Genomic DNA, 26,299 nt, shown 5'->3' with positions numbered 1-26,299 from the left:
CACCCTATACCCGTAACCCAACAACCCCCCCCCCCCTTAACCTTACATTTATTAGGACACTACGGGCAATTTAGCATGGCCAATCCACCTAACCCGCACATCTTTGGACTGTGGGAGGAAACCGGAGCACCCGGAGGAAACCCAGATTGTTGTTACCCAATCTGGCCTACATGTGACTCCAGACCCACAGAATCATAGAATTTACAGTGCAGAAGGAGGCCATTCAGCCCATCGAGTCTGCACCGGCTCTTGGAAAGAGCACCCCACCCAAGGTCCACACCTCCACCCTATCCCCGGAACCCAGTAACCCAACACGAAGGGCAATTTTGGTCACTAAGGGCAATTTAGCATGGCCAATCAACCTAACCCGCACATCTTTGGACTGTGGGAGGAAACCGGAGCACCCGGAGGAAACCCACGCACACACGGGGAGAACGTGCAGCCTCCGCACAGACAGTGACCCAAGCCGGGAATCGAACCTGGGACCCTGGAGCTGTGAAGCAATTGTGCTATCCACAATGCTACCATGCCGCCCAAATGACACAGAAATGTGGTTGACTCTTAAGTGGCCTTGAGCAAACCTCTCCGTTATACCAAATCAGCTTCAAAATCTACAAAAAGGAACGAACTTGGGCAGATCACCCAACATTGACCTGGGCACCCGAAATGAAAATGGCAAACCTAGCCCTGTTGACCCTGCAAAGTCCTCCTTACTAACATCTGGGGATTTGTACCAAAACTGGGACAGCTGTCTCGCAGAGGGGTCAAACAACACACTCACAGATTCATACCGTACAGGCAAAGTCCCAGACATCATCATCACCATCTCTGGTTATGTCCTGTCTCACCAGAGATGATGGCACGGTGGTATACCGTCGGTTGGAGGGGGAAGAGTTGCCTGGCAGTTCTGAAGATCGACTCTGAACCCCCATGCAGTTTCAAGTTGTCAAATCATATATGGGTAAGCGAACCATCTGCTGATTTACCCCCCCCCCCCCCCCCCCCCCCCCACCCTACCCAACACCTCAGCTGATGATTCAGAGCTCCGTGTTGAACACCACTTGGAGGAAGCACTGAGGGTGGAAAGAATGTAGAATGTACTCTGGGGTGGAGGGACTGCAATGTCCATCACCAAGAGTGGCTCGGTAGTACCATTATTGACCACGCTCTCGGAGTCCTAAAGGGCATAGCTGCTGGACTGGGTCTTTGGCAGGTGGTGAGGGACCACCAAGAGGGAAAACCCTTACCTGACCTCACCAATCTTCCTGTCACAAAACATCTGTCCATGACGGTATTGGTGAGAGTGACCATCACACAGTCCTTATGGAGATGAAGTCCCATCGTCACATTGGGGATACCCTCCGTCATGTTGAGAGGCACTAACACCATGCTAAACGGGATAGCTGTCGAACAGATCTAAACTCTAAATGCGGTATCCATTAGGCACTGTGGCAGGCTGACATCTCATTTCCAACTATGCAAGATGCTGCACTGAACCAGGGTTGATTCCCCGGCTTGATGATAACGGTAGAGTGGGGGGATAAGCCAGGCCGGGAGATTACAGATTGTAGTTGTGTACAATTCTGCTGCTGCTGATGGCTGGCTGCATGTCAAACAAGGGAAGAGGCATGCCGCAGACAGAGCTAAGCAATTCCACAACGATGCATCAGGTCTAAGCTCTGCAGAATTGCCACATCCAGTCATGAATGGTAGTAGGCAATTAAACAACAAACAGAAGGAGGAGGCTCCACAAATATCCCCATTCTCAATGATATGGGGGCCCAGTACATCAGTGCAACGGACAAGACTGAAACATCTGCAACAATCTTCGGCCAGAGTGCCAAGTGATTGATCCATCTCGGCCTCCTCTCGCTGTTCCCAACTTTATAGATGTCAGTCTTCAACCAATTCAATTCACTCCACATTATATCAAGAAACAGCTGAAGACACTGGATACTGCAAAGGCTATGGGCCCTGACAATATTCCGGCAATAGTACTGCAGATTTGTGCTCCAGAACTAGCCGCACCCGTTGCAATTTGTTCCAGTACAGATACAATACTGATATCTAACTGTCAATGTGGACAGGCATGTCCTGTCCGTAAAAAGCAGGAGAAATCCAACTGTCATTTACAGCCCCATTGGTCCACTCTCGATCATCAGCAAAGTGATGGAAAGTGTCGCTGACAATGATATAAAGTGGCATTTACTTGGCAATAACCTGCTCACTGACCCTCCACTTGCCTGGATGAGTACAGCTCCAACAACACTCAAGAAGCTCGACACCATCCAGGACAAAGCAGCCCCGCTTGATCGGCGCCCCATCCACAAACATTCACTCCCTCCACCACCGACACACAGTGGCAGCCGTGTGTACCATCCTCAAGATGTACTGCAGGAACAGTTTTTAAATTTAGAGTATCCATTTCTTTTCTTTCCGATTAAGAAGCAATTTAGCGCCGCCAATCCACCTACCCTGCACATCTTCAGGTTGTGGGAGTGAGACCCACGCAGACACGGGGAGAATGTGCAAACTCCACATGTACAGCGACCCGGAGCCGGGATTGAACCTTGGTCCTCAGTGCCGTGAGGCAGTTGTACTAACTACTGCACCACCGTGCTGCCCTCTATTGCAGGAACTCATCAAGTTTTCTTAGGCAGCACCTTCCAAAGCAAGAACCTCTACCATCTAGAAGGACAGGGAAAGCAGATACCTGGGAATCCCACCACCTGGAGGTTCCCCTCCAAGTCACTCACCGCCCCGACTTGGAAATATATCGGCTGTTCCTTCAATGTCGCTGGGTCAAAATCCTGGAACTCCCTCCCTAACAGCACTGTGGGTGTACCTACACCACACGGACTGCAGCGGCTTAAGAAGGCGGCTCACCCACCACCTTCTCAAGGGGCGAATAGGGATGGGCAGCAAATGCTAGCCGAGCCAGCGACACCCACATCCCATGAATGAACAAAACAAACAAGTTTGGATTATGACAGTAGCATTTTGCATCATCTGCGGGGACAGGATGCAGTAAAATTACAGAAACACAGGTTCAATCTCAAGTGTAATAAACCAGTGCAAATATGAAACTTTTATGAGGCGCTTGCAAGGTTTGAAGCTGCGCACAAGAATATATTCCGTTTTGTTGAAACATGACAGAAATTAGTTACAAAGTTTATGGATGCTTTGACATCATTCGGTGCAACACCTGCAATACTTTTAAACACCTTCAGGGGAAAAAAACAACCTTTGAAACCCTAAGCCAATTACCGGCAGACTATAATCTTAACTACTTTTGAAACGATACTCGGAAAGTTAATTCTAGGTCTCCATTGTAACTTTCTCCTAACGGGACAAGTACGTTATTCTGTGACCCTGCCACACATTTAAATGGAGGAATCATTTCCACTGGGGACTGACGTATATTCTATTGTTAAAAGCTTAGTCTGCAAAGTTTTCACCCCGTGAACACTTTTAATTTCTCTGCTCTACTGAAGTCTCCAATTCTTGTTGGCATATGGTTCCAAGGACATTTTGGGTGCAAGTCTCCAGCCTGGTCTTTCTCAGCGATGCACCATTCGCTGGAGGTGGGATACGCTACTCCCTCTTGTCAATGGGACTTCCAAGTGGAGCCACCCTAGGCCACCAAGAAACCCACGGGTGGGGGTGCATTGCCGGCGGGAAAAAGAATCCCAATGACTGGAAAATTCCAGTTTTTATTGCAACTAAAGGCACAAATGATGAATTCTCATGGAACTACCCACTATTAGCTCCTTTCAAAGAGCAAGCTAATGGGATAATACATCGATGTCAAAAAGCTTTGCACTCCTTGAAGCAAGTTCAAGAATGCCATTACCCATGCTGCTAGTTAACAACTCAATTATAAGATCTTTTAATTGTTGCAGGGTAAGAAGAATATACTTCTGAAATCAGGACGAAAACAATTTATCAAAGATTGTTCGTCACTGAGCCCATCGAAGGTTGAAAGAAGCAGTGTTTGGAGAGCGGCAGGGTGGCACAGTGGTTAGCACTGCTAGCGCCCAGCTCCAGACACCCAGGTTCAATTCCGGCCTCGGGTGACGGTCTGTGCGGAGTCTACACTTCCTCTCCTGGGTCAGCGTGGGTTTCCTCCGGTTTCCTCCCACAGTCCAAAAATATGCAGGTTAGGTGGATTGGCCATGATTAAAAAAATTGCCTACAAATTACGATCCAAAAAAGGTAGATGGGGTTACTGGGATAGGGTGGAGGTGTGGGCTTAAGTAGGGCGCTTTTTCCAAGGGTCGGCGCAGACCCGATGGGCCGAATGGTCTCCTTACGCACTGTAAATTCTATGATTCTATAAACATTCTACAACATGTAAAGAAGTCTATTTATTGGAAATCAATTTTCAATAAAAATTCACATCAAACAAACAAAAGCAGAAAGATAGCTATAGGTACGAATGTAGAGCACAAAACAAGTCATTACATAGTTGGAAACAAGGAAGATTGCAGAATCAAGGAAAAAATCCCCAATATGTTCCTTCCACAGATAAAAGATCGGTCTGCACCCAAACAGGATAGCATTTGAGATGCAACATTTGCAGGCAACATTTGAGATCGATGTCTTGTTACAAAAGTTTTTTTACACAGAGGGTAGTGGGTGCCTGGAACTCGCTGCCGGAGGAGGTGGTGGAAGCAGGGACGAACATGACGTTTAAGGGGCACCTTGACAAATACATGAATAGGATGGGAATAGAGGGATACGGACCCTGGAAGAGTAGAAGATTTTAATTTGGATGGGCAGCATGGTTGGCACAGGCTTGGAGGGCCGAAGGGCCTGTTCCTGTGCTGTACTTTTCTTTGTTCTTTGAAAGAGTTAATGCTCCCTAGTATTTTAAGGTAGAATTGTTTTTTTAATTGTTTAATACATTGCACTAATATAAACAGGGGATAGAGGTGGCACTGATTTGTCGTGGAGAAGCAGTTATTGAACTTAATAAACTTGGGAGTGAAGAAGTCAAGACTTGCTTCCCCGTTCTTTATTATAGAGTTACCATCGGATATTAACAATGGTGGCAGAGGATGGTTACTGCCTGGAAGGAAATGATTGCAAATGAAGATTGCTTTGGACGGAAGACTACATTCTGCAATCCAACCTGGAGAGTGATTTAGAGTAACTTAGAAAATAAATGGCTGCATCCAAAGGTAGAGTGTTGGGGTGTGACTACCCACCATTGTTTTCGGAGGACCAATGGAAGAATGAAGTTACCATGTGGACATAGGGTTACCTCCTTGCCCAAGGAAAAATCTAGGAATGGCCTTGGCACTTTCATTATCGTACAAAAGCAAAATAAGGTGCAAGGTATTTTTGGAATTGGAGCTGGAGAAATTGGGCTTGGATAAATATTTGGATTAATTATTAACTTCCATGGATACGATTTACCCAGGGCCTGGTCAGATTTTGACAAATTTAGAAAGTTGGAGTTTACCTCCATAGAATTGTGCATAATAGAATTTTTTCCAATTAAGGGGCAATTTAGCGTGGCCAATCCACCTACCCTGCACATCTTTGGGTTGTGGGGTGGAAACCCACGCAGACACAGGGAGATGTGCAAACTCCACATGGGCAGTGACCCGTGGAAACTCCACATGCACAGTGATCCAGAGCCGGAATCGAACCTGGGACCTCTGCGCTGTGAGGCATCAGTGCTAACCACTGCATCACCATGCTGCCTGTGCATAATGGAATTTAACAGATTGTATACAAGGCTACAAAAATTCTGTCTAGAAATTCCTCAGTTTAAGTTGTTGGACTATGCTAAAGTTTGAAATATGGATAGGCTCTGGTTTAGGCGGAAGTTAAATTTGCAGATAGACACACCCTGCTAGAACAAATGTCACAGGCTCTAAAAAAAGGTTCCTGGGCAAATATTCCTTCTCGTAAGCCTTCATGACACAACTGGTCTGATCGGCAATAAGACAGACTAGGGAAGAGACAATGTTAACTGGATGGCGAGGTGGTCTAGAAACAGGCTGCAATCATCAATACGAAAGAAGATTTATAACTAAAAGTAACGAGAAACACCTTCAACAATTATGACTGGGGGAATGAATTGGGAAATGTTAACAGAAATGCCCAGGCTGTGATCAATTGGTGTTTTAGGCGTGATGCAAAGTTCCATGTACAATGAACTATCCTGGGCTATTATACCAAACACAAGGCAGAAGACTCTGAAGAAGATTTAACCAAAGAGAAGGTATTATTTATTAATGAGAAATTTTATCCAGCGATTAAAGTGCTGGTCACAAAGTCCATCAATTGTGCCGTATTAGACAATGGATGTACATCTACAGTATGTGGAATGGGGTGGTTTAAATATTACTAAGTGACAAAGATCGGAACAAGGTTAACGAATTTGGAAGTACCGCAAGTTTCAAATTTGGGGATGATAACACCCTTGAATCCGTGAAAAGAGCAGTAATTCTTTGTAAAAGCGCTGGAGGTATTGGGACAAGGTTTTGAAGAAACTTTGAATGACTAAGATGTAAGGGTAGATTTATTGTTATTGTATCATTATTATTGTTATTATTATAAAATTAAATACCTTAATAAAAATATTTTTTTAAAAACAAATGCTTGGGAATGCGAGTCGCTAGATATATCAGCTTGAAGATTTTTCTTTGTCCTCAGAGGTGCCAAACACAGAAAGGGTACTCTGGAAGTTAAACAAATTTGTACATGGGTTGAATGATGCCTCTGGAGTTTGGTTTTTCTCCGTGATGTCGGTTTATAAAAAGTTGGGCTGTCTTCAGCTGTAAACCAACCGTGCGATGTTTTATTGGCACCATGCGGGAAATTTTCAGACACCTTTATAATGCACGCAGATGATTCTTTTGTGGGGTGATAGTAGCGAAATTGAAAAGGCCGATATTAACGGGTTTATATTTGGATTACAAAACTGCACAAATCCCGTAATCAATATTCAGCGTAATGTTATGGGCCAGGGTTTAGAAAACTCCAAAGTATATCATGGAGTTCACCTGACCCACAATTATTTATCGATTTTGATTACGATGAGCACAAGGGTCTGCCTCTCAAGTGTTATTCAACAGAGGCCTTTAGCACTTTTAATCAAAAACAAGCTTTATCCTCCGAATTTAATTAACATTTTTATAAACACAGACAGTAGCATTTTTATCAACTACAAACATAAATACCCCACACAGCTACAGTAATCTATGTATAACCCTTAATAAATTCCCCCTCTAACTGTTCCAATTTAATAACAAGATCCCATAAACCAGCAACCCCTTTTCAAAGGTGTGGCCTATCTGGTATGGATACTCTTGTCTCTTTTATAAAACAGCATGGTTGAATTCCTTCCAGAAAGCAATTATTTCTTTTCAAGTTATCAAGCAGTCTGGAAACAGCTTTTAAACTGAAGATGGAGAGACCGGCCAAGATACTTCTCTTTCGGAGTACAGCAGCCAAATGGGAAAATGAAAGCAAAAAACTCAGAGCCACAAAACAAGCCCCAAACCAAAGCAAAAGTAAAACTCAGCCGCAGCCCAGCTCCACCCTCACAATGACATCACTGAAGCCATGTGATAAGACATTTCTTTAAGGAACGTTCCCATGACAGTGAAATTATAAAACCTTATTAAATCAGGATAACCAATGGTGCAGGACATCCCACCCTAAATATGTACTTTCCTGGAAGTAGATAAAATGTGCCAGCCAACAACATCATTATCAGGGAGTAAAGTCCAGGATAACATCTGAGGAGCGAGGCAATCAGGATAAAGACCATTCCGTGAAGAAAGTACTCCGGTTTCCTCCCACAATCCAAAGATGTGCAGTTTAAGTGATTCGGCCACAATCAATGCGTGGGGTAATGGAGATAGGGTGGGGGAGTGGGCCTAGGTAGAGTGCTCTTTTGGAGGGTCGGTGGATGTGCTGACTGTAGGGATTCTATGGATCTGAAACGGCTCCTCAGGATCTTCAAAGGATTCCAATGATCGGAACATAAACCTCACTACGCCCAAAGTCGACCGAGCCCAGGAGGTCAACATTCCTGAAACATGTCAGCCAATTCTCAAACCTGGCTGGGAATTTCTCCTCTACCATCTCACTGGAGACACCAGGCTCCTCACTGGTTACTCCTCATCCAAATTCCCCAGGATTGATGACAGGCCATGCAACAGGAACTTAACCGTGCAGAAGCAGGCAGAGTCTACAGACGGCGCTCGCTCTGCTACAAGAACGTTCTTGTGCATTGCCAAAACTCTTGAAATTGTGAGCAGGGCCAAGACTATCATACGGATTAACTTAATCGCTAGCAGCCATCATTAGCTGGTGGACACCGTATCGTCAGGACGGGAAGCCCCTCAAAAGCAGCTGCCCCACTAAAGACGGGGCCCCACCTCAACTCCCTCCAGCCGCAACAAATCAACGAGGATTAGAGCTTTTCATCTTGCCTCAATAGTGCCCAAACAACCAACACTTCCTCAGTACATAGCAAAAAGTGTGTGGACTAGGAAGAGACAAAAGAAAGAGCTGTGCACAAGGACAAAAACAAAGATCGAAAGATGAGCAGAGCCGGAGCCTCTCCCGTGCTCACATCACACTATCTCCCTTCTGGTACATTTTAAATTGAGTCTGGGTAGAAGGTGCTGAAATGTCATTCAATAACTGCCTACTTTGTTTCATGAGGGAGGTATTTCTTATTGAATGCAATGAGAGGTTAGGGTGCAGTTTTCAACCTAATGCTTCTATTTTTGCTGAAACCGAAAGGTTGTGTGCAGTGAGAATGGCTTTACAAATTACATCTTGTTATAAGTGTGCCTCTTGAGATTACAGGGTTCTGGAATACTTGATATGTTAATTATGGGTAGGCAAAATATGTCAAAGTCTGTGAACAGCCGAGCACAGATCTGCAGTGCAAATGAACGCTATACCTTTGTGACTCTGCCTCGGGTACAGCACATCTGACTTTATTTCTAATTATTCACGGTTTTATTACAAAGTGTTTTAAACTCCGGCAGCTGCAGGCGTATTCAACAGCCTTATGAAATACAAACAAGAAAATATTCTGTGACGTTACCCCAAGAATATTTTGAAGTAAGACATGTACTTTCCTCAAAATTTCTGTTTTTCCTCTTGAGCAGAGGAAAATTCCAGGTGAGATGATTAAAATTACAGGCAAAGATATATGTTGAAATCTCACTCAAATTAGGCAGCCAAAGCTAGCAGCCTCTTTGTTCTGACAATACTACTTTTTTTTTAAACAAACAATTTTATTGAGGTATTTTAGGCATACAGAAAAAGTGACATTGTGCAGTACAAAAAAAAAAGAAGTCAAGACACAAATTACAAATTAAACATAGTGCAAACCACGGCTCTGTTCATGTACGGACTTGCCCCTACTTGCCTCAATATCCCCCTACTCTACGCTACCTTTGCTCTCCCCCCCCCCCCCCCCCCCCCCCCCTCCCTCCCCGGGGCTACCAGGGAAGCAAAGGCCTGAACATCGGCCACCCTCTCTTCCTGGACTCCCGGGTCCTCTGAAACCCCAAAGATTGCCACATCCGGGCTCATTACCACCCCAGTTTTCAATACCCGGGACATGACTTCTGCTAATCCCTGCCAATACTCTCTGAGTTTAGGGCATGACCAGAACATGTGTACACGGTTTTCTGGCCTTCCGGCGCATCTAGCACACTTGTTCTCCAGCCTGAAGAATCTGCTCATTCGGGCCACCGACATGTGGGCCCGGTGCACAACCTTAAACTGGATCAGGCTGAGCCTGCCACATGTTGCGGTTGTGTTTACTCTGCTCAGGGCTTCTGCCCAAATACCGTCCTCCAGCTCTTCCCCCCCCCTCCCCCCCCACGACCCCCCCCCCCCCCCCCCCCCCGCCCCCAGACCCCCCTCCCCCGTCCGTCCATAGAATTTCCTTAATCAGTCGGTCTGTCTCTGCCCTATCCGTCCTGTCCCTGTGCGCCCGATAGAAATCAGCTCCCCTCTCACCACTGCCTTCAGTGCCTCCCAGAGCACCGCTGCTGAGACTTCTCCAGTATCGTTCACCTGCAGGTAATTCTGCATGCATTTCCTCAGCCTCTCACACACCGCCTCGTCCACGAGTAGTCCAACTTCCAGCCTCCATGGTGGGTGCTGAAAGCTGTCCTTACAAAACTGTAGGTCTACCCAGTGCGGAGCATGGTCCGATATGGCAATTGCCGAATATTCTGCCTCCGGCATTCCGGCCGCAGGTCCATACTCACCACAAAGTAATCAATTTGGGAATACACCTTGTGGACATGGGAGTAGTATGAGAACTCCCTCGCCGTCGGCCGGCTAAATCTCCACGGATCTGCTCCCCCCATTTGCTCCATGAACCCTCTCATTTCCTTTGGCATCGCTGGCAACCTGCCCGTTCTTGAGCATGACCGGTCCAGGCTCGGGTCCAGGACTGTATTAAAGTCCCCACCCATGATCAGCTTTGGCGAGTCCAAGTCGGGGATCTTCCCTAGCATCCTCCTAATAAAATCCACATCGTCCCAATTAGGGGCATACACATTGACCAGGGCTACTCTCACCCCTTCGATCTTACCCCTCACCATAACGAACCTGACACCCCCATCCATGACTGTGCCCTCCGCCTCAAATTGTACCCTTTTATTAATCAGGATCGCAATCCCCCTCATCTTAGAATCAAGCCCCGAATGAAAGACCTGACTGACCCAGCCCTTCCTTAACCTAACCTGGTCTGCCACTTTCAGGTGCGTCTCCTGCAACAAGACTATGTCTGCCTTCAGAACCCGCAGATTCTCAAACACATGCGCCCTCTTCACTGGCCGGTTTAACCCTAACATTCCAGGTGATTAGCCTGGTTAGGGGGCACTTCGCCCGCCCCCGCCCCCCAGCCAAGTGTTGCGCTTCCTCTGGCCCGCCTTCTGGCCGGCTCCACCCATGACCTCCTCCTCACTGTTACCATGCCCAGTTTCCATCTCCGTCAGCAGAACAACGCTTCCCCCCCCCCCCCCCCCCCCCCCCCAGCAACACCATCCTATCACCTAACCCCTGCTCTAATCTAACAAAGTCCATTGCCTCTTTGGGTTCCTCGAAATAGTGGTGCTGACCCTTATACGTAGCCCACAGTCGCACCGGAAAAAGCAGCCTGAATTTCACCTTGTTTTTATACAGTATCTCCTTCACCTGCCTGTAGCCTCCCCTCCTCCTGGCCACCTCCACGCTCAAATCTTGGTACACACGCAGGGTGGTATTGTCCCAAATACAGCTTTGTGTGCTCTTTGCCCATTGCAGCACCCGTTCCTTGTCCAGGTACCTGTGAAAGCGCATCACCATCGCTTGTGGGGGAACCCCCTTGTCACGGCTGCCTCACTTGCACTGTGTGTGCCCTGTCCACCACCAGCGGGCGCGGGAACACCTCGTTCCCGAGCAACTTCTGAAACATACCCTCCACATATGCGGCAGCGTCTAGCCCAGGGGTGGGCAAACTTTTCCGTGCAAGGGCCACATTCAGAAATTCACAATTTTAAATGGCCGCATAGTATATTAAGTAAAATAATTACTTCACCCGGTTATGATTCTGGGCGCCTCATACAGAACATAGAACAGTACAGCACAGAACAGGCCCTCGACGTTGTGCCGAGCAATGATCACCATACTCAAGTCAACGTATCCACCCTATACCAGTAAGTAACCCAACAGCCCCCCCCCCCCCATTAACCTTAAAAAAAATTAAAAATTAAAAAAAAAAATTTTTTTTTTAAAAAAAACTTTTTTTTTTAATGTCCTGGTGGGCCGCATAAAGACCCTTTATGCGGGCCGTAGTTTGCCCACCCCTGGTCTAGCCCCTCTGCCCCATCTGGGAGGCCCACGATTCTCACGTTCTGCCGGCGAGATCTGTTGTTCAGGTCCTCCAGCCTTTCCAGAAGCACTTTTTGCTGGTCCCTCAGCCCCCAAATCTCCACATCCACCACTGTTTGAAAGTCAGCCTGCTCCTCCACTGATTTCTCCAACTGCTGGAGCTTCTCAGCCTGATCATCCAGCCCTTTTCTCATCCGATCAATCGACTTCTTGGGGGCAGCAGGGTAGCATGGTGGTTAGCATAAATGCTTCACAGCTCCAGGGTCCCAGGTTCGATTCCCAGCTGGGTCACTGTCTGTGTGGAGTCTGCACGTCCTCTCCCTGTGTGCGTGGGTTTCCTCCGGGTGCTCCGGTTTCCTCCCACAGTCCAAAGATGTGCGGGTTAGGTGGATTGGCCATGCTAAATTGCCCGTAGTGTCCTAAAAAAAAAAGTAAGGTTAAGGGGTGGTTGTTGGGTTGCGGGTGTAGGGTGGATACGTGGGTTTGAGTAGGGTGATCATGGCTCGGCACAACATTGAGGCCGAAGGGCCTGTTCTGTGCTGTACTGTTCTATGTTCTATGAAGCGGCTCCAAGTTGTCACGCTTCAAAGCCAAAAAGCCCTCCTGCATAGTCTGCAGCAACTGCTCCATTGTGGGCTGGGCTGTCGGCTCCTTGCTCTGAACACCAGCCATGCTGGTCTCTCTCACAGCCTCCACTGTGCCCTTACTCGACCACGTCTTCTGCTGTTTACGGTCCCTCCGGCTTCTTACATCCATACAATTCTGTATGGTCCAGTGCCCGAGTACTATTGCTTTCCAGTTCCGCGCTCAAAAGCGCAAAAAAGTCAGGGGGAAAGGTCCAAAAGTCCGACCGAAACGGGAGCCACCAAATGTGCGACCTACTCCCTCATAGCCACCACCGGATGTCCTCGTTCTTACAATAATACTAACAGACCCTTGCCAGTTGCATTGTTGGGTTTCCCAAGTTACGGTATTGTTGAAGCCAGGATAAGCACCAGTCAGGACTAATGGGCATTTACAACTCTTTTATATTTTCCTTGTTTTTCAGTCTCATCAAATTAATGGCAAGGTCAAATTCGAAAAGTTTGCTCTTTAACAATCATAATCATAAAATTTACAGTGCCATTCGGCCCAATGAGTCTCCACCGGCCCCTAGAAAGAGCACCCAACTTAAGCCCACGCCTCCACCCTATCCTCGTAACCCCACCTAACTTTTTGGACACCAAGAGACAATGTAGCGTGCCAATCCACCTAACCTGCACATCTTTGGACTGTGGGAGGAAACCGGAGCACCCGGAGGAAATCCATCCAGACACGGGGAGAATGTGCAAACTCCACACAGACAGTGACCCAGCGGGGAATCGAACCTGGGACCCAGTCAGACAATTTCAGTTTTACAATAAACAGATTGCCAAATAATTTTTTACCATGATTTCTTTCTGCTAATCTCCAAACTTTGCCTGCTTCTTCCTCGTGCTCTCTTCTTCTGCTCCAGGTAGCACCCTGGGTTATTCAAGGCTTGCCGCCTCATGTCTAATGCCCTAGTTTTACTGTGGGGCAGGACTAAGCAGTAGGCCCTAAGTCTATCTCAGCGAGTACGGGGGAGTAAACCATGTGCAGATGGTGCTATTCTGAATCGTTCGCTACCTGTCCGAACTATTTGACCAGATAGAAATCCAGTCAAGGCTGTAATTCGACAAATCATTGCCTGTGCAATTAATAAACAAGAAAGTTGTGGAGGCTTTAATTTGGCTGAGAATCACAAATTCCAGGCGTGTTCTTAATTTGCTGTTCAAAGAGAAGTTTGGTGTACAGAGGATCTGAAAGTCTCGCCAGTTGGGTTGAAGACAGATTTGATAATTGGTAATCGGTGAAACAAATTGGAGGTTCAACTCTGACTTCACACAGGGAGAGTGGTCGACTGGGAGTTCAATTTAATTCCCACATGTAGGAAGCTGCATTCGTGAAACGCCAACATGGTCTTGACTGTTTGCAATTAGATAACTACTTGAAAAATTGCACCAATATTGTCCCTCTGTAAGTGATGACCCTGTACAAAACACAGAATTCCTTACACCCGGTGATAGATTTTCAAATTAGGTTACTGAATCGAAGTCAAGCTGACTAAAAATTCGCAAGTTTTCAAACTTATTTTTACAGTATAATCAAAAACTTACTGGGGTTGAGGACTCCCGGTGGCGCCCTCGAGGAGACAGGTCGCAGGTCGGATCGCTCCCGCCCGCGATGGGCAAACGGACCTTTTTAACGGACTTTTTTGGGACCTGGCAGCCTGAATCGGTGGAGGAGACGATAGGGAAGAGGCTTCCTTTCCGGGGTATGGGCTGCTGGACTAGAAGTGGTCAAGTGGAGCAGCAAGGATCGAAGCGGGAGCAGCGGGGACCCAGGCCAAGCATGGCGGACGGCAGGGACCGGGGAGCGGAGGCTCACTGGCCAGGGGAGGAACAGATGGAGTTCTTCAAGAACTGCTTCGCCGAGCTGAGGAGGGACAAGCTGGACCTGATGAGAGCGGTGATGGACCGAATGGCCGAGACACAGGTGGTCCAAGGGAAGGCACTCAGGGAGGTCGAGGCGAAGCTCTCCAGCCAGGCGGGCACGGTAACGGAGCTGGAGCACGAGGTGGAGGAGATGAACGCCCGTCAGAGGCGGATGCAGGAGCAGCTTGAAGAGCTGGGGAACAGAGCCAGGAGGCAGAATTTACGGATCATTGGCCTCCCCGAGGGCTGCGAGGGGTCGGACGTGGGCGCATACGTGACAGGTATGCTTGAGGTGCTGATGGGACCTGAGGCCTTCCCTCAACCCCTGGAGTTGGATGGGGCACATAGAGCCCCCGCAGGGAAGCCCAGGACGGGCGACCGACCGAGGGCCTTGGTGGTCCGCTTTCACCAGCTTGCTGACAGGGAACGTGTGCTGTGATGGGCCAAGGCGGAGAGGAGCAGCAGATGGAAGAACTGCGAGGTGCGCATTTACCAGGACTTGGGAACGGATCTGGCTAAGAGGCGTGCAGGATTCATCAAGGTAAAGGCAGCCCTCTATAAAAAGGGTTTGGTACGTTTCGGCGTGGCCGATTCGGCGTGGCCAGTTCGGCGTAGCCGATTCGACGGAGGAATTTCTCGGCGGAGGGACGTTTCGGCGTCAAATTAGTTATAGTCGCAAAATGTTTGTGCAGCCCATTTCTTGGCAGTTGTGTCAATTTCAGCGGCCGGCTCACTTTGATCCGGAGAGGGAAGCTGCTCTCTCACTGAAGCAATTAGTGGCCGCTGAAATTGACACTGCCGGCTGCTCTCTCCCTCCAATCAGAAACATTAAAACTTAAAAGTTGAATTGGAGAGAGAGAGCAGCCGGCAGTGTCAATTTCAGCGGCCGCTGATTGCTTCAGTGAGAGAGCAGCTTCCCTCTCCGGTCCCCCCGCCCCCAGTAGACTCTCAATGGGAAGCGCTAGCATAGATTTTAAAATAAATTTCCGTCCCTCCGCCGAAAAACTCCTCCGCCGAATCGGCCACGCCGAAACGTCCCATTCCAATCGGCTACGCCGAACTGGCCCCACCGAATCGGCCACGCCGAAACGTCCCATCCCCCTATAAAAAGGTGAGTTTTGGAATGCTGTATCCTGCAAAGCTTTGGGTTACGTTTGAGGAACTCCACTACTACTTTGAGACACCAGAACAGGTTTGGACTTTTATTAAAGATAAGAAACTGGACTTGAACTAATGGGCACTTAGTTCTTTCAGTGCTGTACAGTGGCGGCGGTCTGTTAACCTAATTTGCTCTGATTAGGTGTGGACTTTTATTAAAAGAAGAAGCTGACTTGAACTAAAGGACTTTGGGCTCTCTGTTAATGCTGGAAATTTTCTGTTTTAATCCAGGATAAAAGAGATCCGTAATGTATATTGAGCTAATGTTTTGAGAAAGTGTGCATTTCCTGCAGATGTCACACTCACTGCGTGGGGGTTTCCATGCCCCTTCATGATGCATGTCGCGGTAACAGACGTGGCCTGCTGTTGGCCAGTAGCGGGATTCTCTAGTTCCAGTACCGTCAATAAGACTTCCTGTTGTATACAGCCCCCGCCGATGGGAAACCCGTGCCGGGGGGCTGCCGTTGGCTGGGTTGGAAGATCCCGCTGACAGGAATGGCCAGAAAATTCCGATCTTTGCGGTTTTCCCATTACTTTCTGATCATGTGTTATCTATTAGATAATTAAATAAATCACAGAATTCCCACTGGAACTCACTGGAAACAATCCATGAGGGAACTATTACACGCACACATACATGATGGGCGGGAATCTCCAGTCCCCCAGCCACGTGTTTAGAAACATAGAACATTACAGCGCAGTACGGGCCCTTCGGCCCTCGATGTTGCGCCGACCCGTGGTGGGATTTCCCATTGAAGCCATCCCACGCCACCGGGAGACCCGCAGGCAGCGGTGAGCTGCCAATGGCCAGAGAATTCCTGTCAATATAATTCTGTATTGCCACCATCAGGCTTCTTTTATAGCCTGCTGCAATAGTGGTTACCTTGCTTTTTAAAAAAATATTATTTTACACCTATACACGAAAATATCAGAAGACAAAAAATTCAACCTGAACAAACAGCCACAAACACAACAAAATCTCTCTCTTCTCACGAAATCCCAGTTCCTAAAGCTGTTCCCCTTGGGCAATTCATACAATTCCTCCAACTCCACCAGCCCTGCATATTTTCCCCCTATAAACAAGCCCCTGAAGTACTCTATCCCCTCCTGCTGCCACCCCGGGAACCTTGGATTCAGCCCTGCCAGCACAAACCTATGGTTGTTGCATATCGGTGCCCACGATGACATGCCCTCCAACCCAAAATTCTGCCTGCACTGGTTCCACACCCATAACGGAGAAACCACCACTGTGTTCATGGAGTAACTGGCCAATGAGAAGGGAAGAGACGCCAACAACAGTGCCCTCAAACCCGTCCCCCTGCCCGCCGCTGCCTCGAGCCACCCTCAAACCAATCTCTCCTCCACCGCCCATTTCCTTACCATTCCAATGTTTGCCCCCCATTAATAATTTATCAAATTCGGTGACCCCAACACCCCCTTCCCTCTCAAGGAACACCCGCGCGGGATCTCGCCCCCACCCCCCTCCCCTCTTGAGGAACACCCGCGCGGGATTTCCCCCCCCCCCCCCCCCCCCCCCCCCCCCCCCCCCCCCCCCCCCCCCCCCCCCCCCCCCGCCGCCCCAACACCACACAGACCCCAAAATTATCTTGCTACCTTCCTGAAAAAGGACGTGGGGACAAAGATAGGGAGGTTCTGGAACATGAATAAGAACCTGGGCAGCATTTTCACCATCTGCACATGCCCAGCCAGTGACAGCTGCCACACATCCCACCTCTTAAAATCACTTTAATTCCCTCGATCAATCATGCCAAGTTCAATTTGTGTAGCTGGGCCCAGCTGCGCACCTGGATTCGCCAACTCCCTAACCTCCTCCCCTGCCTTCTAGCATTGATCGAGAACACATCATTCTTCACCATGTTCAATTTGTACCCTGAAAACTGGCCAAACTCCCTCAAAATCTCCATAACCTCTCCAATGATGCCCACTGGGTCCGAGGTTTATAATAACAAATCATCTGCATTGAGTGAAACCCTATATTTGGCACCTCCCCGCTCGATCCCGTTCCAATCCTTCAACATCCTGATAGCCATTAACAACGGCTCTATCGCTAAGGCAAAAAGCAACGGGGAGAGCGGGCATCCATCTCATCTCATGATGCAACACCCGATCTAATCCGGTTCGTCCGAAGACTCACCACCGGCACCTGTACAGCCGTTGAACCCAATCCACAATACCCGTGCCCACCCCTGAAGCACCCCAGCACCTCCAGCAAATGCGTGCGGTTTCCTTGTTTCAAAATGGGGTAGAGAATATCCTGGCGAGATCTTTAAAAACAAGTTCCAAAGTAGGGGAAATAATCCTGGGGTTTCTTTTAGTAGCTGGAGTCACAAGTTCAAGGCATTTCCTCAATTTGCTCTTTAAAGCAAAGTTATGTGTTGTACAAAGGATTTGAAAGCCTCATCAGCAGTATTGAAGACAGACTTGATAATCTGTAGTCAATGCAAAGTTTTGAGGTTCAGCTCTGATTTGACATGCGAAAAGTGGTTGGCTGGGGGCTGAGTTTTATCTCCCCACATGTATGAGGATACATTCCTGAGATGTCAACATGGTCGTGACTGGTTGCAATTAGATTACAACTTGCAATACAGTATAGCACCAGCAGCAAACCTTTATAAGTGCTGACCCACTACAAAGGTTCATTTTTTTACCACACAGTTGCATCAAAGTCAACCAACCATGAACTTTCACGATTCCAAACTTAATTTTTGTACCATAATTAAAACCATTAAATACCACAGCAAGAAAAGTTTATCGAGTTCACTCCCAAGATTTATTTGAATGCAGAAATGTGGAAGATTCAGTATTTTGTTAGTCAGTTGAACCCAACATGGTCGGTGCAGGCTTGGAGGGCCGAAGGGCCTGTTACTGTGCTTTGTTCTTTGTGCATCTAAGCATCACAGAAAAGTTACCTCGACTCGACAGTATACAGACAGGCTAAATAGGCCCAGTCGGTCATGCCAGTGTTTATGCTGCTTGTGAGCCCCTTCCCATTCCACCTAACCCCAACACTATATCACAGTTCCTACAGTGCAGAAGGAGGCCACTCGGCCCATCGAGTCAGCACCGACCCTCTGAGAGAGCACCCTACCTAGGCCCACTCCCCCACCCTATCCCTGTAACTCCATCTGACCGTTGGACACTAAGGGGTATGGCCAATCCACCTAACTTGCACATCTTTGGACTGTGGGAGGAAACCGGAGCACCCGGAGGAAACCCACGCAGACACGGGGAGAATGTGCAGACTCCGCAGTCACCCGAGGCCTGAATCGAACCCGTATTCCTGGTGCTGTGAGGCAGCAGTGCTAACCACTGTGCAACCATGCCCTCCACACGCATTTCAATTTATATCAAGGTCCAGCATTGCCAACACTGTAGGTTTTGTTAACGATTTTCTTTTTCTCCTTATTTTAACTCTTGTTTTCTCCTTTCTTGAACTCCTTTGGTTCAAGGCGACAGTGCACTGCCAATTCTCTGGGGCAGTTACGGATGGGCAACCAACACTGGCCTCGCCAACAATGCTCCCAGCCCATGAACGATTTAAATAAAAGAAAACACACTCCGATATACAGCAAAATAATTAAATAGCTCCTGCCACTGGCTAACTCTGTCCTAACTCAGATAGGCTTTGAGTGCTGTGTGAGGCCCACTGATAGGTTTGCCAAAATGACCACATAGGAATCACAAGCTTTGCACATTCTGCAAATTAATCATGGTCGTTTGACATTAAATTTAAAAAATCACTTGTGACATCTTAAAATGGATTTATTTAGCCTCTTCAAACCAATTATGTGCAATGAAAGGGCAAGCTGATTTGATTTAACCCTAAGCACTCCTGTAAAGGGGCAACATTAGCTCAGGTTGTAAATACCCATCAGAGTGAGAATGATGTCCTTCCATTTAAAGTCTTTTTGAAACAGGATCTGTTACCAGAAATCTGATGGGATTAACTGAAAACTAGATATATACTTTGCATTTGACCGATACTATTTTTTTTCACAAAGGAACCTCTATTGATTTAGTCAAAGCATGTGATTAAGACCAAGGTTTCTGATACCATCCAGCTTTACCTGTGCTTCCCAATGGGCGAATTGTGTACTCGTTCAAAGTGAAGCCTTTCTCTAGTGCCTGGGTCCTCATGTTCTTGTTGAAAAGATCACTGCCAGTGAAATAGAGCACTCCACAGAAATACTGATCTTTTGGGATAAGCCTGCAAGAGGAGAAGTGCAGAGTGAGAAATCACAATCCAAACTAATATAAGGGTAATATAAGAGTAATATAAAGATGTTTGGATCCTTAAAATTTTTTTTTATTTTTTAAAAAGAGTATTCAATTATTTTTTTTCCCAATTAAGGGGCAATTTAGCGTGGCCAATCCACACCTTTGGGTTGTGTGGGGGTGAGACCCACGCAGACATGGAGAGAATGTGCAAACTCCACACGGACAGTGACCCGGGGCCGAGATTGAACATGGAACCTCGGCGCCGTGAGGCAGCAGTGCTAACCACTGCGCTGCCCATAAGTTGTTTGAACCCCAAATCCATTCAAACTGGGTAACATGTCAGAGCTGCATGGGCATAATTGGTCTAATTTCTGATAAAAGCAGAAAAAAGCAAAAACTTGGGTCACTGTCTGTGCGGAGTCTGCACGTTCTCCCTGTGTCTGCGTGGGTTTCCTCCGGGTGCTCCGGTTTCCTCCCACATGTCCCAAAAGAAGTGCCATTAGGTAATTTCGACAATTGGAATTCTCCCTCTGTGTACCCGAAGAGGCACCAGAATGTAGTGACTAGTGGATTTTCACAGTAACTTCATTGCCGTGTTAATGTAAGCCTACTTGTGACAATAAAGATGATTATTATTACTTTTAAAAAAACAGAACTTCCTTCAGAGGCACAGCAGTATCCTCTTTAGCTGTACCTCTGAACTGTTGATCCACAGTTCCTGATTTTAGTGATATATCCAGGGTATCGTAACATCTGTGGAAAATCGACACAAACATAGGCCGGGTGCTCCACGAAGGATTAGACCATGGCTGCTCAAGTTTACAAAGAGAACACCTTCTGGATATATCCAACACTAATTCTAAGTGAAGGGAAGTGGTCCTGATGTGGAATAAGTTCCACCCCCATGATCTAGTGCGTGATGGTGGTTTCAACTGAGCAGCACTCATACTCGCTAAAATGCACATTACTGGCACAAGAGCTTTACAAAATGATATACAATTGAACACAAATTACCACGCGATGGTTTTATCTGTGATTCCCTTCAAAACTGCTACCAGAAACTGTATGCAATTAGCGTTAACTTCATGCAGTCTAAATTGTCATGTTAACAATGGCAGGCCGGTCAAGTAAGCATTTGTATAATGGGTCAGATCCAAGGAACGAGCATATCATTTAAAAACAAAATAGAGGTAAGATACAATAGGACCAAGCGCCAAAATTATCTAAAGCTGAATCAATCAGTTCCATATTCATATTGACAATTGAAGTGAATCCTCAATAAAATAGCATAATGCCTCTCAAGTATTGGCTATGTTTTGAATCATACTGGTCAGACTCTCACAAGCTTCCGATAGACAAAACTTCATCTCTTTAAAAAAAAACTGAATGCAGCTCAAGCTGGTTTTAATTTACTCCAAATTGAAAATTGTTAGTTGCAGCAAGGTTGAGGAAAGTGGTCCGCCTCAAATGGAGACTCGGTGCGGATGGGAATTTAAACAATGAAGAGTAGAGAGTATGGGAGGTCCACTGTACTTGGTCGAAACAAAGACCCAGACATAAATCACAATGATACGGACTAAGCTGATCTAAACTGATAACCTGTGCTGGGAAATTAAGCATGAGAACGCACAGTTAGACGACAGCTACATCTAACAGCAAAACATACCTTACATCAGAAAGGAAGTTGACGGTAAATTCCGTTATGGTTGTACGGCTTGTTTGAGGTACCTTAACCACAAAGCTGCCCCCACCGATCACTTGAAGTTGCCCCTGTTAGCTCCCAGAAGCAGCCAACAAAATATGATGCTTGAGCCATTCTCAGTATCTACACTCGAAAGGAACCGCCATATCTTGCCCATTTCTGTAATCCAGTTGATCGTCTTTCATTCTTCTCTCGTCTAACCGTCTGTTAGATTTTTATTCTGTACTGCTCGTATCATTTCTCTCCAGTGTTCGACCTCTTCTCCAAGTTTTGCTTGGTTAGCACAGTGGTTAGCACAGTTGCTTCAAACTCCAGGGTCCCAGGTTCGATTCCCGGCGTGGGTCACTTATCTATGCGGAGTCTGCACGTTCTCCCCGTGTCTGCATGGGTTTCTTCCCACAGCCCAAAGATGTGCAAGTTAGGTGGACTGGCCATGCTAAATTGTTCTTAGAGGCCAAAAAAGGTTACGGGGGGTTACGGGGATAGGGTAGAGGTGTGGGGAACTGTTTTGGAACTTCAGTAATCCCACCAGGAGTAGTCAGTATTCAAACTGGCCAGTCCCTTTTCATGAGAAGCATTCCAAAAACGTACGAACAGATTTAATTGACGAATAACATAAAAGACGTTTATGAAAATGACCAAATGAAGATAAAAATTAAATGAACTACACTGCAGCTCAGGGCAAGATTCTCTGGCCTGACTGCAGGTGGCATGTTTTTTGGTGGCAGGAGGCATGCTACCTCCCCGACAAGCTGTGAGATCTTCTGGGCCCACCATGATCAATCGGATTTCCTATTGAATCTACCCCATTACTACCTGAACAGTTGTAAATTGGGAGGGGAGAGAGTGTGCAGGGCCTAGGTGTCCTTGTGCACCAGTCGCTGAAGGTCAGCATGCAGGTGCAGCAGGCGGTAAAGAAGGCTAATGGGATGTTGGCCATCATTGCGAGAGGTTTCGAGTATAGAAGCAGGGATGTGTTGCTGCAATTGTACAGGGCCTTGGTGAGGCCACACCTAGAATATCGTGAGCAGTTTTGGTCTCCTTCTTATCTGAGGAAGGATGTTCTTGCTCTCGAGGGAGTGCAGCAAAGGTTTACCAGGCTGATTCCAGGGATGGCGGGACTGTCATACGAGGAGAGATTGATGACTTTATGATTGACAAAATTTAGAAGTGATTTATCAAGGGATATTATAAAAAGGTGGTTAACGTTATGCGGGTAGATTTACTGAACTGATAGACTTGAGTAATAACAACAAAAAAACCAAGGTGGAGATTTTAACCAAAGCACTTAATTACCGAATATTGATTATTTCATAAAGCACTGAACAGACAGTTATGTTCATGTTTCCTGAAATTTAACGGCAGCACGGCGGCACAGTGGTTAGCACTGCTGCCTCACGGTGCCGAGGTCCCAGGTTTGATCACGGCTCTGGGTCACAGTCCCTGTGGAGTTCGCACATTCTCCTTGTGTCTGCATGGATTTCGCCCCCACAACCCAAAGATGTGCAGGGTAGGTGGATTGGCCACACTAAATTATCCCCTAATTGGAAAAAAAATTAATTAATTTAGAGAGGTCAAGACCACCGATGCTAAGTTTGGAGTTTTAAAGCCTGAGGAAGGTAAGGAGTTCAGAGTTACAAGACAGTGGGTGGGGGATCGGTAAACATACAGCAGTTTTTCCTCCTGCCCTATTCAATGGTGACTTGAAGTGTGTCCAAAAAGGTAAACATCGTTGTGGGCCTTAGATTTTATAAAATTAAATTGTTGAGTAAGCCAGATATTTTGCACGATGGAGATGGCAAGCATTTCTTTTCAAATGTTGTTGGCACAGTGGATTGTTATTGCTCGACACTGGTTGTCTTTGAGAAGCTGGTAATGGACCGTCTTCTTGCTTCACTGTAACAATGCGTGGATTTTATCCCACAGCGTTTTTCACTTGTCCTTCTGGGGTTTCAACTCTGGTCGAGGCAACTTTGATGGCAGTTGATAACCCTTCAGTCTGACAGATCTCACTGTCCTGTGGCACTCTCCATCTTATATTCTCATAAATTCCCTATTTAGAGTAATTTTTCTCGTATTTGTGAAATAATTGAAAAATGTAATAAATGCAAAATCCCTTGCCCTGTGACCAGTGGCCCAAGTGGCACCCCCTCCAACACACCTGGCATAAACCAAAATGCAGCTGGGGATATGAGGCGACTTAGAATCATTGAATTTACAGTGCAGAAAGAGGTCATTCGGCCTATCGGGTCTGCACCAACCCTCGGAAAGAGCAGCCTGCTTAAGACCACACCTCCACCCTATCCCCGTAACCCAGTAACCCCACCTAACCTTTTTATGGACACTAAGGGAAATTCAGCATGGCCAATCCACCTACCCTGCACATCTTTGGACTGTGGGAGGAAACTGGAGCACCCGGAGGAAACCCACGCACACGGGGAGAACGTGCAGACTCCGCACAGACAGTGACCCAAGCCGGGAATCGAACCTGGGACACTGGAGTTGTGAAGCAACAGTGCTAACTACTGTGCCACCGTGCGGCCCTTAAAACAAACTTTAAAACAAAAATACTTTTACTCATAGAGGCCACACACACAAGTATCTCCAACTAGGTCTGACCCACAATTATAAGACCACCATCCATCCATTACATGAATGGCTACTTGAAGATACAATGTAAGCAGAATCAGATGCCAAATTAGAAACAATTGAGCAATGTGTTCTGGCTATATTTTCCATGTATTAATTACAAGTCAACCCTGACCATCACAAATTGGGATTTATTAATTGTATAGAGGAAAAGCCATAGCTAATTATTCTGGCATTAAATGAAGGACCGTCCGCATTTTTTTTTGTCCCCAAACCCCAGATTTATATAAAATCAGTTCCGAGCTGGTTGAATATGGTTTTATGCACTTCCTTTTCAGCATCCTCTCTGCATCCCCCCAACGCTCGTTTTCTCCTGAAGGCAGTTCTAATGCTAGATTATGATTCCATAGACCCCAGCAGCCAGCTTGCACCACAACTAAATGACCATTGTTCACATATTCTTGATAATTAGTACTGGCAGGGCCTTAAGCCAGATGGGAGGACATCATGACTCAGACAGATCCTGTTTTCCCCCCCCTTTCATCCACATTCTTCAGCAGGAAGAAGCAGCTCCTAGCAAGTTTTCAACTCTAACCTAGGAATACGGAGCCCAATCTTCCTGTCTGAACTAAGTTTAGGATATCGTCTTGAACTGGAAAGCTCAGAATCACAACATGGCTGCATTCACCCGTTCAGTTCTTGGGGCCCAAGGCAAGAATCTATGTTTTGGGGGGGGGGGCATGGTGGCGCAGTGGTTAACACTGCTGCCTCACGGCACGAAGGACCCGGGTTCAAAGCCGGTCAAGGTCCGTGTAGAGTTTGCACATTCTCCCCATGTCTGTATCATAGAATTTACAGTGCAGATGGAGGCTGTTCGGCCCATCGAGTCTGCACCGGCCCTTGGAAAGAGCACCCTACTTTTGCCCACACCTCCACCCTATCCCCTTTATCCCCAAAACCCCTCCTAACCTTTTTGAACACTAAGGTCATTTTAGAATGGGCAATCCACCTAACCTGCACATCTTTGGACTGTGGGGGGAAACCGTAGCACCCGGAGGAAACCCACGCAGGCACAAACGTGAAAACTTCACACAGACAGTGGCCGAAGCCGGGAATCGAACCAGGGACCCTGGAGCCATGAAGTAACTGTGCTAACCATTGTGCTACAGTCAACCCAAAAAGATGTGCATGATAGGTGAATTGCCCCTTAACTGGAAAAAAATAATCTGTACTTTAAAGTTATAAAAAAATAAGAATCTATGTCAGGCAGAATTTGGGTGTTTAGGTTGGAATCATAATGTTAATTTCATGGGAACTAAACTTGAAGGTAGCGCAGGTAAAAAAAACAATGGCCATGGGATTGTATGTCTATCACCAGATCCCTATCCCATTGAAATTAGCTTCCCCTCAAAGTGCAGCATCGCTATCCCACTGTCCAAAATAACTATTCAGAGGAGCCTTTAAATCCAGTTCAGACTGATTTCTTGAAAATAGACTTTAGTGTCCAAAAAGGTTGGATTGGGTGGGGTTACTGGGTTACGGGGATAGGGTGGAGGTGTGTGCTTAGGTAGGGTGCTCTTTCCAAGAACTGGTGCAGACTCGATGGGCCGAATGGCCTCCTTCTGCACTGGAAAGTCTATGATTCACCAGGATGATGTCAGGAATGGAAATCTATAGCTATGATGAGAAATTTGAAATAGTACTACATCCAATGGAGGTGTAAAAGCTAAAAGACTTCACAGTATTTTTAAATTATTCGGGTATTGAAGGGCGGTTAGGAAAGGCTAACTCCTTTGATTCTGCAACCAATGAGAAAAACTCATCAATTTAAGTGTCACAAAGAGAGGGACAGAGATGATTTTTCTCTGTAGGCCACACTTATTTCCTGCACTGACAAGCTCATTCATCACAGTGCAGGAAGTGATCGGGGCACCATTTTTAAATGCCACCCCATCTTTTAACTTCCTTCGTCATCAACACCATACCAGACCCCCCCCCCCCCCCCCCCCCCCCCCCCCTCCCCACTCTACCTCATGGGGGTCCTCGGGCCCTCCCTTCACCCCACCTCTTAAGGGCAGGACATCCCTAGGCCCGATCCCTGGCACAGGCAACTGGCACAGCCTGGCACACTGGAAGTGCCAAGTTGGCCGGGTGCCACCCCATTAAGAGCCTGACCACCCGGGAGCTCCAATGACCTGGGAAACCTGGTCTGTGGACCAGTGCTATGGCGAGGTTTCCCAGGCAA

General features: G+C 47.0%; 1 protein-coding gene across 1 annotated transcript in view; it reads right to left on the bottom strand.

The window, feature by feature from the left end:
- The window catches only part of polb (polymerase (DNA directed), beta), a 114,515-nt gene that overhangs the window by 2,885 nt on the left and 85,331 nt on the right, over positions 1-26,299 (bottom strand). Inside the window, exon 13 of the mRNA XM_038785218.1 lies at positions 19,613-19,752. Within this exon, the coding sequence (XP_038641146.1) occupies positions 19,613-19,752 (140 nt within the window). The remainder of the gene's footprint in view (positions 1-19,612; positions 19,753-26,299) is intronic.

This window comes from Scyliorhinus canicula, chromosome 26 (assembly GCF_902713615.1).
Source record: "Scyliorhinus canicula chromosome 26, sScyCan1.1, whole genome shotgun sequence".
Classification (NCBI taxonomy): domain Eukaryota; kingdom Metazoa; phylum Chordata; class Chondrichthyes; order Carcharhiniformes; family Scyliorhinidae; genus Scyliorhinus; species Scyliorhinus canicula.
Note: the sequence above shows the minus strand (reverse complement) of the source record. Positions and strands in the feature narration are given on the sequence as shown.